At 37.4% G+C, this 19,672-nt stretch overlaps 2 protein-coding genes across 2 annotated transcripts in view; both read right to left on the reverse strand.

Moving 5' to 3' along the window:
• LOC121315999 (myosin-IIIb-like) overlaps positions 1-3,302 on the reverse strand; it is a 42,472-nt gene extending 39,170 nt beyond the window's left edge. Inside the window, exon 1 of the mRNA XM_041250670.1 lies at positions 2,863-3,302. Coding sequence (XP_041106604.1) covers positions 2,863-2,964 — 102 coding nt within the window. The 5' untranslated portion in view covers positions 2,965-3,302. The remainder of the gene's footprint in view (positions 1-2,862) is intronic.
• An 8,598-nt stretch (positions 3,303-11,900) lies between these two features.
• On the reverse strand, positions 11,901-18,682 carry LOC121317499 (carboxypeptidase inhibitor SmCI-like). The gene is made up of 6 exons (XM_041253546.1): positions 18,677-18,682; positions 17,260-17,566; positions 16,559-16,726; positions 15,119-15,187; positions 12,931-13,009; positions 11,901-12,274 (listed from the first exon to the last, which is right to left on the reverse strand). Exons 1-6 carry the CDS (start codon positions 18,680-18,682, stop codon positions 12,229-12,231), a joined length of 675 nt encoding a protein of 224 aa, XP_041109480.1. The 3' UTR covers positions 11,901-12,228.
• Positions 18,683-19,672: the final 990 nt, after the last annotated feature.

Genomic DNA, 19,672 nt, shown 5'->3' on the forward strand with positions numbered 1-19,672 from the left:
ACTTGCATGTTGTGCCGTACCCAATTCGACCATGTGTGTTGTACACGTCATTTTTTTGGTAAATTACAGTGCTAATACTAAGATTTAAAAAGAATTATACATTGGATTCTGCCGAGTCAACGCCCTGGGGGGTGTATAGCTGACGTTAAGGGAGACGTGGGGGAGGGGCGTTGACTCAAGACAGGGGCGAAATAACTAGCAATATTACTGTAATATTTTTAACATGAGCTAGACAGATTATGTTTAGAATTAGGCATGTTTAAAACTCAAGTCACAGCACAGGGAACTTGACTTGCACGTTAGGACTAGTGAGCAATTTCACCTGCTCCAATCAGGTTAGATCTGCTCAAGTACTGTACTGAAACTACTTTCAACTTTCTGTCGGTGGAGGGTCATAAGCAATGCTCTAGTAGTCCCAATAATCACTTAGGACCAACGCACTCAATTTTTAATTACCACCAGACAACAGCACGGGCTGCTTAAGGTACAGGTCTTGCAGAACTAGGCTCATTCCACTAGTGCCCTCATGTTTCCAAATATAATTGTGTTCAGTGCACACAGAAGTACAATGAAATCCCACATACATTTCTTTCAGGAATAAAATGATAAATAGGCTATACTGTAGAATGAACGATTTGTGAAAGTCAAGTCGAAGCACTGCAAACCAATTTTCGCTATTTAAACTGTGTGAAGGAAAGATAATATACAGTATTATACATTATCTATTCACAATTGCTATTTTAGGTAACTTCACATGGCAGGCACAGAATACAACACAGTAGCATAAAATATTAGTAGCTTCTTTTAGACAGGACATAAAATGCATTATACTCTTGACCATTGTTGCTTATGAGTCATAATGAAACTTTCCATCAAAACCCTTCAAGTCATGCATACAGTACCGCAGACTTCTTTATCTCTGCTTTCAAGGCTTTAAAACTTATCTAGTCTTAGTTCTTAAAGACATGCCCCCATCATAACTAAGCAAATGTGGAACCACATTTGTGCTGCAATGTCCCTCAAAGACCAGAATTTGGTTAGCATAGCAGAACTAGTAAATTAATATCTCTTCCAGTTGCTTCAGTATATCCAGCCATAAATACAACAAATTATTGTAACATTTGCAGCTTTTGGTCCAGTACCTTTCAGTGGGATCAGCTGGATATGTAAAATACACAAGCTCTTGAGTTAAATAATTCTGAACATTCTTGTTCTTTTCCTTCGACGACCAGCACAGCTTATTCTGCTCTACGGCTTTTAGTTCCAAATGGGAATGCTGAGCTCTAACACTCCCACATCTTCAAACTACTGCCGCTGGTTATTCATCTGCAGCCTCGCAAAGCAAAGCACAGTGTACTAAAATACTTCCTTCTGTCCTTCACGCTCCGAATCCCAGGACCACCCTCTGTTTTCAGCATTTCCACAATTCTAATGGGGGTACTTGTTCTGTACAGTTAAGAGTACTAACTTAGTTCTTATGTGTTTAAATTAACCCGCAAAACAGAAATGGATCATGTCAGTACCTGGGTCTTCGAATGACCGAGTATGGCTCTCAGTAATTTTTTTTTTTTTTTTTTAAGACGTGCTAGTATCATCCACACAAATGTACCGTACTGCTGCTCGACTCATAGTCATTACATACTACCTCACTGTTCTTTAAGGTCCACCTACCTTCTGCTCTTACTGGCGTTTCTATTCCTGGAGTCAGTTTTACCATGCATAGGGTTTGATTTGCTTGCTCTTTGCAAACCACTTGCTCCAAGTGGTTTGGAGCAAGTGGATCTGATTTTGTACTATTGTAATGCACAGGTACTGTATGCATAAGCTGGTTCCTATCAGTTTTCAAGTAAGTTTGTTAAATGGAGGTAGGTCCTGGCAGCCATTGTTTTGTAAGGCACAGTGCAGATCCTCTGACACTGTTGTCTGTGCAAGTAAACTGCTTCCTTAGCAGAAAACATGATTCTTATCATAACATGGTTGACTTACAAAAGCATTTAGACAAGTCAAATTTTACTTCATGTGATCTGTCAAACAAATATATGCAAAGTTATTTAAAAAGAGGCCTTATGAAATGCGATTAAAAAAAATAAAAAACGACAAACATTTCTTCCAATGCAGTTTACTGTGAAATGGTAGATTTCAATACCTAGTATCTATTTGTACACTACAGTCTTTATTGTAAACATTTACCAACTACAATTCGACTTGCTCGACCTCCACAGTAACGACCAGTGACAATGGCAAATCGCACCTCTGGTGAAGCTACTGTACAGTACTGCCTGTATGCCATCCATTGTGCAATGTCTGGATGATGACGGGTAACATTTTTCCAGTTTGTTGTTTTTTGGAGGGTTTTTTTTTTTTTTTCACAGAAAATGCACCTTGCTTTTGAAAGTTACGTTCAAAATGGTGTTTTTTTTTTTTTGTTTGTTTCCCAAACTACTAAAATTAATTAATTAATTAATAAAAAAAACTTTTGATCCTTACCTGTAAAAAATATTCAATAAAATGAATACTAGCTATTTGTGTTTATTATTATGAATGTTAAGAACATGCTATTTTTTAATCACCTATAAGCACGTGGCTGTGTACACTTTTTAATGATTAAACAGCATAATTACACTGAATCTAGCAAGAAAAATGAAAACACCATGCATTTAATAAAAACGAGTTCACATATGTACTGGCAAGGCTGTACAGACGTTTTGTTCTGATTTTAAATCTTCCCGTAAGCATATTCATAAAAAACAAAAACATTTAAATGACAGGCTCATGGTTATCCGCTCACAACCACTTGTGGTCACCATCTATTCAACTTTTGACAACTTGTACCTTTTTTTAGTTTGTTTTTAATGTACTTACATAAATATGGTTTTGTTGAAATCTGTTGCTGAGTGATTCCAGTAAACTTTTTTCATCCAGTTCAGAAAGACTTGCCAAATCTTCTTGGGTTCTAACTGTCATTGTTCTTAAATAATACTAGAAAGTTCTTAATGATAACCAGAACCTGGGAAAATCTCGTTGTAAAACCAATTACAAATCTAAATACTCCGATACGAGACGTTCTGATTATTCTTCTTGCCCACCAAAACTTTACAAAATATTTTAAGATGTTATTAACATTACGATCTCCCTCGAACGCACAGAACAGAGGATATTACCGAAGCGTATTTTCTCAAGTACTGCCACAAACATATATATTTTTTATTACAAATAAATTAAAGTACACTTTCTGGGTATTAGTAGCATATAACCATTTGCACTGCCGTGTTGTTCAAGGTGAAATTTAAAAATAAAAAAATAACGCTTTTAATTCTGAAGGTTTAAAGCTCTGCAACGCCCCCTGCGATTTCTGACAATACAAAACGAATTAAGGTGGTTCGCTGAAATTAGGTGCCTTGTTATTTGTGGATACAGATTCGTTTTAATGACAACTCTATAACACCGAAACGACACAGAGAAAAATGTTGACTGTAAAAACTGTTTATTATAGTTGTTCGGTCAGTAATTAATCTAATAAATCCCAAACAACCTTACGTGTTAAAACTCGAGGTTATTTAGATGTATTAACGAGGAAACATTTGAGGTTAAATACAGCACTGTTAAAATATTAAAACTTTTACAAAATACGGTTAATAATCTGTATAATAAAATGTTCACGTGTAGACGATAATAATTCAAATGCCGGCCACAACATATTCATAAACCACCTTAAAAAAATTCCCGAGAAGATAGTTGTGATAACACTTGTGCAATCTTTCAGTAATCCAACCCCTACCCAAACAGATCTCACCAGTATTGTCAGTGTATTTATTTATTTATTTATTTGTTAAACTGTTGCTTTCTTTTTGTGAAAAACACGAAAGAAAAGATTCTGACTCACACCTTTACGTGTGGATGGATTAAAAAAACCTACCTAGTTAGTACAGTCAATTATATATATATATATATATATATATATATATATATATATATATATATATATATATATATATATATATATGCAATTATATATATATTAGCTCAGAGCCACCTGCCTAACGTTTCAAATATGTTTTACCTGATAGTTTCTCAGCATGATAACTACTTGTTGTTTGTATTCAAATCCATGATTTATTCTTACATGATGTAATGGTTTTCTATATATTGTGACATCGTTTGTACTTATATCCTTAAATCTATATTAATTCTAATTAACATTATTTTATATAAACTTATATTTATATTATCATTCAATGCTGGCTCTGAGGATCAGCCTTGATTTGGCCTCCCCAGCGCATCAGCATGGGTAACTTTTGAATTAATTTTGTTTATTTAATTATTTTTAACTTTATATATTTATTGGAGTTAATTAGTTCATTCTTTAATGTTGAGTCCTGCTGGCATAATCATGTTCAGTCTATTTATCCATTTTCTTTCTTTTATTCTTCTAAAATACTAATACTACAAACTTTACATCATTTATTTCATGTCCTTGACTGATGAAGTGCTGTACTGCTGGTTCTATTTTTTTTTTATTTCTAATTAATGAAAGGTGGTTGTGAATTACAAAACAAAATTGTATTCTCTGGAAGGTTGTGCTGTAGTGATTGAAGTCTTTTTAAAAATTGTGTTGTTTCATTAACATAGCTTGGTATTTTCTCAAGGTGTGACCCAAGTTTTTTTTTTGTTATTTCAGCTATTATGTGTGTTGGATTATCAATCATGCTGATTATCATTCGCATAGGGTGATTTGTGCATTTTAGGATTTCCTCTTGCTAGGTTCTGACATTATGTGGCTGCATTTATTTTTTATATTTTTTTGATATAATGCCTTTACTGTGTAGTCTCTCCACAATTTCCTCTGCTGGTCTTAATACTTATAGCTCAGTCATAGTCATAGCTCAGTCATAGCTTGTTCTTCAATATTGGTTCAATTAAGTTGACTTTTTTTTTTTCTTTAGTCCTACTATTATTTCTTGTTTAACTACTTCAATATACATATCTAACCATTTATCTTTTCCATCCAGAGGAGTCCAAGTGCTTGTACTATTAACCTTAATCCCATGCTCATAATTACCCTCTGAATCTGAGATATTTTCACTGAAAAAATATTCTGCTAAACTCATGCATCTCTCCTATTCCTTTAATTCGGTGGCCAGTTTATCTTTATCGATGTATTTTTTAGTCGGTATAAACTTTACTCAATACTGCTTTCTGGGTTGTGGTTAAAGTTTTACTTGGTTATTTAAATACTGTGTCTTCTGTCTTATCTTTAGAGTATTTGGTACCATTTCCATTTCTGGGTCTCCTGTCTTTCTGTTTTAAATTATCTGTCTTAATCCTGTTTAATTCTCTATTTTGCATTTTATTGTTTACTTTAAACTGGTTTATTTTTACTGTTTTAGATGTATTTTGATTGTCTTTCTTAATTATGCCACAACATTCAGATGTCCTTCCAGTTTCAGTGTCTTTAAATACAATAACTGAGAAATGGTTATTGTTGTATAAAATATTAATTGGATCATTCTTATTTTGAATCTTATTTTTTCTATTGTGCCTAATAATATTTGACCCGGCTTTTGCAATGTAGTGTAGCACTAGAAGCTTTAATTGAATACCATTTACAAGTTCTGCTGTATTTGAGGGAAGCAGAAATATAAACAAAGAAATAAAACGGCTCAGTGCTTTATTTAGTGAATGAAATGTCAAACACAATTCAGCTGGACATTAAATATTATTTATTTATTTATTTATTTCTTAGCAGACGCCCTTACCCGCAGTGACTTACAGTTGTATACAAAATAAAATAGATAAAGAATTACAGTACAATTAAGAGCAAGATACAAAATACAATGACTTCACTCCTAATAAGATAAAATACAAAATACAGTATGATTTGATATGAGGGCAATTCAAGCGCATATAACAGTGTTGATAGTTTCATCAGGGTTAGATACGAGCGCAAGTGAAATACAAAATACTACAGATTAGGGTTAAGTGCAGGAGCAGTGGAGTAGTGCAGGAAAAGCGAGGCAGAGAGAATATCAGACGAACAGCGCCGTTCTGGATTATCTAGAGCAGATGGGTGGCAGATGCAGGGAGCCCGGCCAGGAGGCAGTAGTCTCGGTGGGAGAGTACCAGCGCCTGGACGAAGAGTTGCGTGGAGTAGTTGGTGAGGAAGGGTCGGATTCTTCTTATGTTGCTCAGGAAGAATCGTCAGGTGCGTTCTAGAGTGGAGATGTGCTGGGAGTAGGAGAGGCAGGGGTCAAGGGCTACTCCGAGGTTCTTGGCTGAGGGAGAGAGCGTGGTGGATTCCAGAGGAATTGAGATAGAGAGATCAGAGGAGGTGAATATGAGGATGGGAAGAAAAGGAGGTCAGATTTAGAGAAGTTGAGTTTGAGGTGATGCGAGTGCATCCAGGAGGAGATAGCAGACAGACAGGTAGAGATACGGGAGGGGATGGTGGGGTGAGAGGGGGGGAAGGAGGAAGATCTGAGCATCATCAGCATAGAAATGGAATGAGAAACCATAGGATGCAATGATAGGGCCCAGGCAGTGGGTGTAGAGAGAGAACAGGACAGGACCCAAGATTGATCCCTGGGGGACTTGTTGAGAGAGGGTGAGGTGTAGAGGTTACCAGGTTACCTGGTAGGTGCGATCAGAGAGGTAGGAGGGGAACCAGGCCAGAGCAGTGCCAGAGATTCTCAGGTCAGCGAGAGAGCATAGGAGAATAGAGTGATCTACAGTGTCAAAGGCAGCAGAGAGATCAAGGAGAATTAGGACAGAAGAGAGAGAGGCAGCACGGGCAGAGGTGGAGCAGAAGGGGGTGGGGTGGAGGGCGAGGTGTTTATGGATATCAGAAATTTTAAAAGAAATAAGAGAAAAAGTCATCAGAGGAGATAGAAGAGGAAGGAGGGGGAGGATTGAGGAGGGAGGAGGAGGATTGAGAAGGGAGGAGAAGGTAGAGAATAGTTTCTTGGGGTTGTTAGTGGAGAATTGGATAACAGATTGGAAATAGGAGTTTTTAGCAGAGAGAGTAGAGGAGAAGAGGAGAGGAGGGAGCAGTAGAGGTCTAGGCAGCAGGGAGTTTGGTTCGGTTCCATTTCTTTTCAGCAGAGCTCAGTTCGGTTCTTGCTGAGCAGAGCACAGAGGAGAGCCAGGGTTGGGGATGGGAGATGCGGGCAGTAGGGAGGTTAAGAGACAGAAGGAGTTGAGGGAGGAGAAGAAGGTGAAAGGAGGTGACAGTGGGGGGTGGAGTAGGGAGAGAGGGGAAAGACAAAGAAAAATAAATGAAATAGTGATCAGAGAGGTCCAGAGTGGTGACAGAGAGGGTGGAAGGGCAGCGGCCCTGGAGAAGGTGAGGTCCAGTTGACAGTCAGCTTTGTGGGTAGGAGGGATGGAGAGAGAGAGAGAAGATGAAGGAGTGAAGAAGAGGAAGGAATCCAGCAGAGTGGGTAGGGTTGAAATCACCTAACAGGACAGTTGGAGTAGACAGAGAGGGGAGGGAGGAGAGGAGATAGTCGAGTTCATTGAGAAAGTGAGTGAGAGTTCCAGGGGGACAGTACAGTACAATTAGTAGGAGTTGACAGGGAGAGGTTAGTGAAATTCAAAGGTGTTAACAGAGAGTGAGGAGAGGTCAGAGGGGACAGAAAAGAGTAAGGAAGGAGAGAGGAGAAAACCAGTCCCACCTCCCTGTCCAGTGAGAGGATGAGTATGGGACAGGGCAGCAGGAGTTACAGTGTTATCAGGAGAGAGCCAGGTTTCTGTGAGAGCAAGGAAATAGAGAAAGAGGAGGGAGGCAAAGGCAGAGCTGAAACCAGCTTTGTTAGCAAAAGAGAGACAGTTCTAGAGGGAACCAGAGAGAGTGCGGGAGGGGAGAGAGTGGGAGGGGGAGAGAGGCAGAGGGATGAGGTTAGAGGGGTTAGGGTAGCAGCGGGGGAGTGGACAGAACACGGGAGCAAGAGGACAGAACATGGATGTGAGAGACAGTCATAGCAGGACAGGTGAAACAGAGAGGTGCAGTAGTAGTGGGAGGGTACAGATCTGTCTCGTAGTTGACGTCTTCCAGAGCGCTGCTAGGTTCGGATTTTCTCCAACAGCCTCTCCTCGCATCCTCACTTTGTAAGGGAACGTGCTGCTAAAATGTGCTAAGACAATATTTAAGCAATACAATAGTTTCAAAGCACTTCAATGGGATCACACAACTACAAGAGCTGTGTAGAAACCAATCAAATTGCAAATCTGTTAACAATATAATCAGTTTGAGACACCCAGTAAAGAAAATAGCTCAATCCTTCCCAGCACCAACTGCAGTGCCTCTTCTTAAGCTGGTCTATTTCAAAATGTTTGAAAATATTAGTAAACAAAAAAAGGTTCCAGTAGACTGGATAAGCGGCCTAGCTCGTGGCCACCTTTACTCTGAGCCGGCTGCAAGGTAGAGAAAGGGTTAATATCTGAAAGGGTTAAAACCTGTGGCGGAGTGTCCCACCCTTTTATGTTTATAAGTGTTTTCTGTTGTATGTAGTGTGTTTAATGTTGGTGTTTATGTATAAAATACACGGGATATAAATATGGGTTACGAGCACAAGTGTTTAAAATGTGTATTTGTATTTAGGCACGAGGATTGCACAGCACTTCACGTGCAAGTAAAATAATATGTGAGCACGGGGAATTGCACTTTTATTAATTCACGTGCAGTTGTACCAAGACTCCAATTGAATGATTGATTAGCAATCAAGTCTCAGTGCAGCTGCATAAAAGCAGCATGTTTTCACTCACTCGGGGTTGTGTGTTCGGTGAGTGGAGAACGGGATTGGAGACGGAGGTTATAGTAATAATAATAGTTAAATATCAGCTCACTGTGTTTGTCTGTGTAGTCCGTTTTGTTTGTCTCTTTATTTTGGCGAAAATGCTGTATCCTGTGTTTTGTTTGTCTTGCAACCTTTTATTTTCTGCTTGTTTAATTATTAAATGCTGAGCGGTACCAATCGCTCAGCTTCACCAATCTCCACTGCTCTGTAGTTTATTTCCTGGTTCCTGTTTCTGGTCTGACGTCATCCACTCCAGCTGTCTTTGTGACATACCTCTAGGGAAAAAAAATAGGTGCGTTCAAATTCCTGTTTTTCTAATTGTTAACACAAGCAATTAGGCTGGTGAAGTGTTCAATATCTACTGAATTTATTAAGATAATGAAATCCAACTTTAAATAGTTCCAGAAGCAAATCATGTTAGGACTTATTACAATAGATTGTTGTTAATTGTATAGCCCATGTGCCTACTGTTTTATGTAATTACCAGCATATGCAATTATCAGTAACATATACAGTGTAATACGTGTAATTGTTTACCTGATAATTGTGAAGTACATTTCTTTTGAACATGTATGTTCCTCATTCTGGTTAAATGCATAAAACTGTTAGGCACACAGGATATGCATTTCACAGGAATAAACTGCATGTGTATTTTCATAGGAAATGTGCTTTACTTTTTTTAAAGTTAACAGGGTTATGCAATTATCATGTATGCAATTCACTGGAAGGCATTGTACTTGTATAATTCCTAAATCTTAACCCTACAGTAATATTATATTGGCACACCCCTAGGGCCAGATAAACCTATACACAAATTAAACATAAAAGTGCCTGATTTTGGTTTGAAACTGGAAAAGGAATGGTTACCATGCACAGGCATGGTGGAAAATACTGTAAAAAATGACTGCATCGGTATTTGTCACAACCTTTTTTTAATTTTCTGTGCAAACTCCATGGCCAAACATTTATTTAAGAAAAATAAAACCGTGCTCAGTTCTTCTCAGTGCTGTGAAAGAACGGGCTGGAAATGAAAATCTGTGCAGCGGAGACTCTAAGTGGTCCTAGGGGCCCCAATACCTGCTGCATATGAAGTGATCTTATACTGTGGCAGTCAATGCAAATCTAACATCTGGAGAACTTCTATTGAAATCTCACAGCACATCCGCCATCTTTAGTAAAGGAAGGACTTGCATATTATGAATAAATCTTAGGGAACAAAATGTTTACAAACTGCCCATTGCTTACCGCCAGATTGCCCTGAGCAGAAACATCAAACCTCTAGATTTAGAGGGAAAACTGCTGATCTGGCAACACTGTCGGTGGTGGGAACATCTGAAAAGGGCAAATACAATTATTTTGGAGTATTTAAAAAGATTGCAGTGTCATAAAGTTGGGTTATCTCATTTGGGAAATCATTTTTTTAAGTAGGTTCTAAGTGACTTGAGGTACATCTACATATGTTGTGGATTAACTAGCTAGCATTAAATGCAATTTTGGTGCAAGCACAGAGCAAGCGAAGGAGAATACAATGACACTGTAACAAGGGAGCTCTGTACTGACTGTTTGGTGCATGCGTGGTTCTGCAGGACGAGGGCGGCATCCCCTTAAGATCCGCCTGTCAGTCATGGCGATGACACAGAGAGGTGGAGAAGAGGGTGTGTGGGCTTTCCCTCTCTCTGAGTGGCTTAGAGGCGGGCCTTGGGGAATTACTCGGCCCATGTACTGCGCATGGTTATGCATTCAGGTAGCCATGATTGAGAATACACAGAGACGCCGGTGGAGAAGGCCGGTGCTTGGAACGAGTGACCAAAAGACAGCCAGCCTGAAATAAACCGCTTATTAAAATACAGGATTACGTACCCATGGGGACGTGTGTAGTTATATAGGAACCTCGGCCACCCCAGTGTATAGTGCACAGCGAAGCGCAGGATGGAGACCCGAGCTGACCAGCATAACGGCACTGGGGGCACCGCATAAGCAGCACTTTTGTTTCATAGTTTTATTACTGTGGTTTTCATTATTCTTTTGAGCACCTGTGAGTGCGGAAGCAATAGACTGTGTCGTTACTGGTATTATGGTGGACCTGATTACCGCTGTCGGTACTCAGGCCACAGACAACAGCGCCCTCTGCGGACTGAAATAAATCATTGCCGAAATACAAAAAGAATACCCACACCCTTCCACAGACACAATAATAAAAAGATTGTGAGGCTTGTATCTTGATTTTTGCACAACGAGCACTGTAGAATGAAAAACCTACAAAAGACTGCACACCTACAGGAAGGACAGGTAAAGAGCAAATGTTTATTGGCTTTCAGCACTCAAAAGCAGACATTAGACTAATTTTCTTGTTGTCCATAGCTTATCCCACTAAATTTGTGAACTCGTTTTAACATACAAAAGAATACACCTTTCAAGTTTGATCTATGAGTTCATACTTGCTTTTGTAAAAATATAAAATTTAAAGCATAAAAAATACACAGGTGGTGCACAATAAATAAGTTCAAACTGCTTGTATCTTACAGTACCCTAACTATATTGTTATAGTTAAAAAAGAAAAAAATGCAGATAGCTGCATCACATCAATGTCAGTCTACTACAGTTAACATCAATGACAAAGAATGGATGGCTAAGGTAAGTAAACTGGGCTGGGTTGAGTGGGGAATAGAGGGAGTGGTACTGGGGTGCCAACATCACTGAAAAACCAAAGACAGGAGGTGCCCACCTGATGATGACCCCTGCGAAGTGCCCCATGCAGCCCATTTCAGACGGTTTCCATGCTGAGGCGCTAGGGAGGCTGCACTTTGCAGGCTCCAGGGATCAGCCATCGCCACGCTGTGTGTACTGATGCACCAGGGAGGCGGCAAACAAGCTGACCCCCGGAGCCAGCATTACACTTCAGCCATTAACAGGGCCAATAAGAAATCCATATTACCTGGCAGAGAAAAAGGCGCTGAAAGCTTATATATCACTGCAAATCTACGTCTTGGTTGGTCCCCTGCTATCCCATTTTATCTAGGTGAAAGCTGAGTACAATATTTGTACAAATTAAATAACAGCTACTGTCATGTAATAAACATTATATAACAGGACACCGCTTGTTATATTGATGGTTTGTATAAAACATATTTTAATGAAAGTCAGTACAGTAAATAAACTTCTCAAAGAATCTAAAACAATGGGATAGATTCTCACATTACTAATTTACACATGAATTAACACATTATTACACAATCAGAAACAGACAATGACACATGGCTTTGTAACTGATGTTTTCCCTAGAAGAAAATACATTGTGCTGTTTATAACAATTTGGAGAAGAACGCTTTGAGAATCTTGCCCATTATGTACAGCACTTCATTTTTTTTTTTTTTTTTTTACTGAAAATGCACTTTATTTCCTGATCCAACACGTATTTCTGCTGTTGTTTTTCTTTTCACTTCATCTCTACTTCAGTGCTTCTTCTTTTACTGTGGCTCTTCCTAAAGGCAAACACAGGGCATTAATGAAGAGAGATAGCATCTCCTACAGTACATTATTTTCACGTTCACAGATTCGTCCAGTTTCGGTAGCTGGTTAAACACAGCAAACAAAATAGTCACACATCACAATCTGCATAACTGTGGCATTTTTTTTTTTTTTTTTTTACTGGGACGTTTAGAAAAAAATATGCACACCTGTATCTAAAACCTGGAGCACCTGGACCACAGGACAACCCAAACATATTTCATGCTGCACCGTACATGCATAGTCACTGCAACTTCAATAGCTCATAATATGTTTCACGATAAATGTGGTCAAATAGGGGGTATATTTATATGATATTTGTGGAGGTGTGAGACACATTCCAATTTTAAAAGATTACAAGTAACAGAGGGAAATATTGTATTTCCATAAGAAAAGTGAATACTGAAATCAGTTTTCTAGAACAGTCAGAAATCAAATTTGTTTTGCACAAAAGTAAATGACAGAAGCACCTTGAGTAATGGAAGGACCCAAACAACTAAAATGGTATTTGTTTGTTTTGTTACATAACTGGTTAAGGGAATCAAGTTCCCTTAATAAGTGGTCAGTAACACTTGCCAAAATACCTTCTCTCCACACACAGGTAGTTAGATACAGTAGTTCCCTTTCTCACCTTTGGGTGACAAAAACGACAATTGCAGCAACAAGTGCAACGACAAATATGCAGCCTCCCACAATCCCCACTATTAGACCTGAAATCAAAACATCAAAATAAATCATTAAGGTTAGGTAACAAGGGTGTGGTGTAATCACACACTTCCACAAATCCATAGATTATATTAACAAAAGACACATAATGAACCATTAAGGGTCTCACTTCAGGTAAACACTTTGTATAGTTTCTAGACAAACAAAGCTGTCAGATGTATTATCTAGGATTAGGATGCAATAACACAGTATGTGTTCTATGCGGCACCATTACAGTTCATGATGAATTAATAAAGGGACCCAAATTTGTATACAATATATTACAGGAATTCCCTCGTTGAAGCTTATCAACTGTTCAAACAATATACAAACAATATAAAAGCGCATCTAAATTGAAGGCCCATTATGGACACAAGATTAATACTTTAGTCTTCCAGTCTCCGCTGTTAGTTGTACTGTAGATGTGTTGCTTTTACTGGCTACTATGACGTGCATAATCATGAAATACAAAATTTAGTAAATTACATACACTCCATATAATGATTCGTTCACTGTGTAAGTTGAAATTAAATATATTAAATATATTATAACTGAGTCAGTATTTTTTGTCAGTAAAAAATTGCTTATTTATTGGCATTTCACTGCCTAAAAATAGGTATTTCAAGACATTTCACGATTTAACATAATATTTAATAAGGCAAAAAAAAATGGTGTCATATTGAAAAGGGACCATTTTCTTTATGGTTATTATACAACAAATGTTCATGAAAAATATATATATATATATATATATATAATTAGTATGTTCACCATCAGTAAATTATCAAACAAAATAAAAACATAAATACATGTAAAAATAACAACAGACATGTGAAATGAACAGTCCTATTTTTAGCGAAATGATTTCCGATCTTTGATGAAGCTGGTATCTTTTTCACTGGAGACATTTTGTGTTGTTCTCTGCAGTGTGATCAATCACATTTACAGGAAGCAAACTAAACCGGCTGCCAGATTCACAAATGCAGTGTAACAGGTAACAGAAATGGGAATGTTCACAACTACACATTAAACGGCAATGGTTAAATTTGATGGCAATGGTTAATTGTGATAAAAATACATTCTTAATTTTAAAGGTTTCAACCAGGTTAAGCAATGAGGAAACTAATTTAACTGACAATAGTAATAAAGATAACAGCATGTCAATAAACTTCAGGCCAAGACCCTTTTCTTTGTTAATAAATCTGTAACATTTGCATGAACGCTAACCAAGGTTTTAAAAGTCTTCTTGCATTGCATCAGCACTTCCCGTATTTATAAACCTTTTTGGTTCCTTTGGTTTTATTCTATACTTCAATTTGAAATACGCAGATATTTCAAATGGAAGTTTACAATACAAGCTATAGATGGAATGCTGCTCCTGCTGCTGTCTGGTCCCTAATCTCTTTATGCATTAAACATCTTAAAATAATTTATAAAAAATCAAGTAAATCATTGAAGGAACCAAACAGGATAACAGAATCAACCAACGATCATTGGGGTGCAGTTTTGAAACTTATGAAAGGTGAAAGAAAGGACAGAATGTTTCATCACACCCTTAGGTTGAGTCAGAGTCAGATAACTGGGGACAGAGGAAGGGCAGAAGGAGAAGTACTATGTTTTCTTAACCATAAAATGCTTGCTTAATCTTAACTGGTTTCTGAAATGAATATAACAAACGCAACGGAGGGGGGGGGGGGGGTTAGGGTTAGGCGTGCCAAATCCTGACAGAAGCAAGGGATTTTATGTAGAAACTATATAGCCCATGTACATGCTTTACCCCGGCAGAATACACTGGTTTCTGATAAAGTGACCGTTATTCTCCGGAGCGCTCTGTTGTTTGATGACCACTGCAATAAACCTTTGCTGCAACAATCGGTGGCGATTGATTGTCTCTGACATCTCTGCACTTTATTTTTCGACCCTACATAATGTTCTCAGACAATATATGCAGTATAAAGAAAGACCACTAATACTATTAATAAAGCAAATTCACTGTACAAAAATTTATTTTAAAGCACTGGTTAGCATCTCTTCAAAGCAATACTATCCACCTTTGATTTAGGTAAGAATCGTTGCCGTAAATAAAATCTGTAATAAAAAGATGATCATTTTACCTTCATCTACTGCCGATTTTTCAGGCTCTTCCTCCACAGGCTGATTTCCAATTGCCCTAGCAGATTTTCCTAAAGAAAAATATCAGTTATAATAGTTACAATTCATGCTAGAAACAAACAACTTAGCTCTTGCAAGTTATTTTCCTCTCAGCTTTGTAACTTGTGACTTATTTTTTCCAAAAAGAGGACTTAAAGACATGAGGAAATGTTTTTGAACATACAGACTGCAGTGTGCTATAAAAAAATAGGTCCCTAATAAAACTGCTTGATTCCTTTGTTCACAAAGGGATTGAATATAGAGCAGTTGATGTTTAATCCGGTTTATAAGAAACACTCGATGTATTTACAGTAAGGTCAAACCATGGTACCCTAGTGGCGGCACCTTGTAACTACCGCTGAATTCCCGTGCCGTCAATCAAACCTGTGCACATGTATAGCGTGTCAAGCACAATTTCTGTGTCTGGCTGCTTAATACAGTGAACAACCCACACCTCCCAGTTACAAGGCAGTTCACTGAAAGGTGACCCTGCTTGTTTATTACACCTGTCTAGTAAATTATTAAGCTTTTCCGCAAAACTGCACAACTAGCCCAGCCTTAGCCAAACAGGGCTGTAATCTCATTTCAGTAATGCTAAGTATTCTTATGTTAAGGTGAGCAGTATAGAAAAAAACATAAATAAATAAATCCAACGGTATGTATGTTTGCAACAAATATGTAGATATTAATGCTAGATACCTCACATAGAACAGGCACAGTTTATGCAACACACAGCTATTAAAAAAGCAAGGTGACCAAGGCAGTAATGTGCAACTACCATGACCCCATCTAACAAGGCTCACCAAAACCCAGGTGCACAGAACTGAAGCACAAATCAAGAAACACATCTACTCTTTGGTTGTTGTATAACTTTTAACAGGTATGTGCTATGTAAGAGGTTCTAATACAAAACTGTTTCAAGCCAAAGCTGCTTGCATTTACAATATGTAACTAGCACTTCCTTTTTTTTTTTTTTTAACATGCAAGCCATACTGTAAAATAAAAAAAAAAAAAAAAAAGGAAGTGCTAGTTACATATTGTAAATGCAAGCAGCTTTGGCTTGAACAATTCTAAGGCTGCAACTTCAAGTTAAATTATTTTATCTGAATACAAACATTGCATTTTACAAACTAAAATTGGAACACTGATTAATATTCATGAATTCTGTGATATTTGTGTGATATGATTTTTTTTATGTAAAAAAAAGTAAATGCTGTGAAGTTTTTTTTAAATGTATACTGGCTAAGATCTTTCAGTAATGCAAGTAATGTATTTACAGGGAGAGTACTTGCTGCAGATATGTCAAATTCCCTTCCTCGAGACAAGTTTATCATTGTTGAAAGCATCAGCTTCCAAAATTTTCCATTAATTTTATTCAGTCAAAAACTAGTGTTGATGTTTACCTCTGCAGAACTCCAAGCATTCCAGCCTTGTGGAAAATCTGTTTCCATTCCCGTGGCAGCCGCTGTAAATGAAGGTTCTACAGGTTGAAGCCGTGCTGTCAAAATGCCACATAAGCATCCTACCATAGCAGCTGCCTGTCACTGATGGCATCTCACACAATGTTTCTCCTTAAAAGAGCAGAAAATATTAGTGTATTTCAAAAGAAAACTAATACCGGTATACAATATGATTTAAAAAAAAAAAGCTACTATACCAGATAAGAAATAGAAAAAAATTCCTGAACTGTGCAGTTGTGGTGTGATTTAAAACAAATGTACCAGTAATGGGAGGACACCTCAACTGAACTTTTTAACAGCAGGAGTGTATTGTATGTTAAGTCCTGTCTCAGAGAAGACAGTATCTGTTGCAGAGCCACCAACAAAACTTCTTGCATGGTCTGGTGTTGAAAGAATGAAGGCCCAACTGCTGGTCATCTGACATCTAATGTTAAACATTCAATATTCTAAAAGACTTTGCTAAACTTTATATTTACTAATCTGTTTACTATGCTATCATGTGAGTTCTGGGCGATTCTCTATTGTTTTTTCCAATTAGATCATTATTTGACAAGTATCACTTCAAAGCGGTATGGATGCAAGGCATGAATAAAATCTAACTTTCCAACAACGCTTTATTCGCTTGAGTTACAGACTATACTTACGCTTATCGGGATAAAGAAGATCAGGTGTGGAGGAACAATTCTTAAAGCATTCTTTCTCCTTGGCAAAACGATTTGCATTTCCCCCCTCTCCTTTGTAGGCAAATGGTTCGCAGAAATTCTTTATTTTGTCATAATAAAATTGGATTTGATTTTGAGATCCAGTACCTGCATCCGGGGGTAGACTGCAAACTAACAGAGAAAATAAAATAAATGTCAGGAGTTGAGTAGTTCTAATTAGTATGATCTTTGTCAAAGTAGTCTTCACCAATGTCAAACATTTAATTTTATAAAGTTTCTTCTTGATTGTCTACATTTAGTGTCTTTTAGTTATGGATTAATGCACAAAGTATTCTAGACTAGAGTCCAATATTCTGTATTTTATAAGTAGGCACAGCGTGTGTGTGGAAATGGAAGACCAATTATGAAATATATTTGGCTGTCAAATTATTCTTTGGATATTCAGCTTATTAGTATGGTTTTAATATATTTACATGTATAGGATTGTATTGATTCATTGAATTATCAATCATTTTGTTGTATTTATGACAATCATTTAACTAGCTAAAATGCATGTCCAGTTTGATTATCACGGCTTGAACTAAAAAAGATAAATGCAGAATCATTTAGGGAAAAACTTCTTTCAATTTCTGGAAAACAATGACTATTTGAAAGAGAAAGCTATGGGTTCCATTATTAACCTATTCGTTCATGTACTTGGTAGTTTTATATTATAAAACTGAATAAACAACAAAAAATAATACATCATACATAACTATAAAACAATAATGGTACATGCAGTAATATTAAAAAATAAAAACTCTACTGGCCACAAGGGTTGCTGATGCGCGGTGAGCCGTGGATTCCCCTGCCGACCTAAGCCCTCCCTACTCGGGCAGCGCTCGGCCAATTGTGCGCCACCTTCTAGGAACCCCCGGTCACGGTCGGCTGAGATCTCCAAGTTATAGGGCATATCCTGCACTCCATGCAGAGCGCTTTTATTGGATGAGCCACTCGGGAGCCCCCTTTACTGTATTTTATAATTTTATATCTCAGATACATACATTGGATATGCTTCAAAATACTGGTACATTAATTATGTTGTAGCTACACTGCACCTAAATGTTACATTATGTAATACCAGTATTTATAACAATAGACAGTGCTCCCCCTTTATAAGGCAGCCTTTAATACTGTGAAACAAGTTATAAGGCTCCCATTTGCCCCATAATGCCATTACACTAACACTATTATTCTCGTTATAAGACAGAACACAACAACACAGTCTCTTAACTATGGCTCCATACTACAGCATTATATAGGCGGAGCACTGTCCATTAGGCTTTCCTATTATCTTTCATACAGAAAACTAAATTTTACAGAAATCATGTTTGATAGAAAATTGGAAAATTGAACTTACCTTCATCACCAACTAAAGCAGCAAGTGAAATTCCAATAAAATAAAATCCAAGGAAAATAATGGTCTTCATCATGAAAATTTTAAAGTGTATCTCAGGCTTTACAAAAGAGGACTGCGTGTAACAAGACCACACACCTTGAAATGATGGCACTTCTTTATTTCTAACAGAATGCTGCCCTTTAGACTTATAGCTATCATGACTCAAGTTTTTATGACATGGGAGTTTCAGTCAGTGAAACCCTTTGGACCCAAAAGCAGTCCATCAAATCAAAGACATTGATGACGGACGACTATGTCGATTACAACCGAGATGTAATAAAAGTTAAAGTTTAACAATTATAATGTATTACTAGGAACTTACCGTGGTTCTGTCTTGCTTATAGTTACATATCTGTCAGACTTCCACACCAACATTACCCTTGCGTCCTTGAAATAGGAAGCAAGTGCCATTCATCAGCTCTAAATACATTTTAAAAAGACAAATTACAGCTGTGTAAATTAATCACAAAGATAATATTACAAACCATCAGCAATACAGTATTTTATTTTATTCTATTTTTATTTTTTTTGCCAATGGCATCCCACTCGAACCCTATATTTTGTTAAAACTGTCTAACCCACACATCACTAGTCACCAATTTCAAAACTGTCAAAATGTTGACTAATGCTTGTGTCTTTTTCCTATAGTTGTTTTTGGTGTTTCATCAAACAATTCAAGTTTATAAGGTGTAAAGATGTATCTACTTGTGTATGTGGTATATAGACAGTATTGTAGGGAATACATGAAGACATATTTTGTATGCTCACCCCCATCACAGTTTCCATATCATTACCAGAGTTATTTATTTTATACAGTGTATTGGAGTTATGAACAAAAAAAATGGAAAAAAAGTAAACAAATGAAGGTCAACGTGCTTATCAACAGTGGATGGCAGAGAATTGCCTTTAGCTGAAAAAACGACTGACTGAGATCAGTATTAACCCTTTGCGGTCCTA

This window comes from Polyodon spathula, chromosome 1 (assembly GCF_017654505.1).
Source record: "Polyodon spathula isolate WHYD16114869_AA chromosome 1, ASM1765450v1, whole genome shotgun sequence".
Taxonomy (NCBI): domain Eukaryota; kingdom Metazoa; phylum Chordata; class Actinopteri; order Acipenseriformes; family Polyodontidae; genus Polyodon; species Polyodon spathula.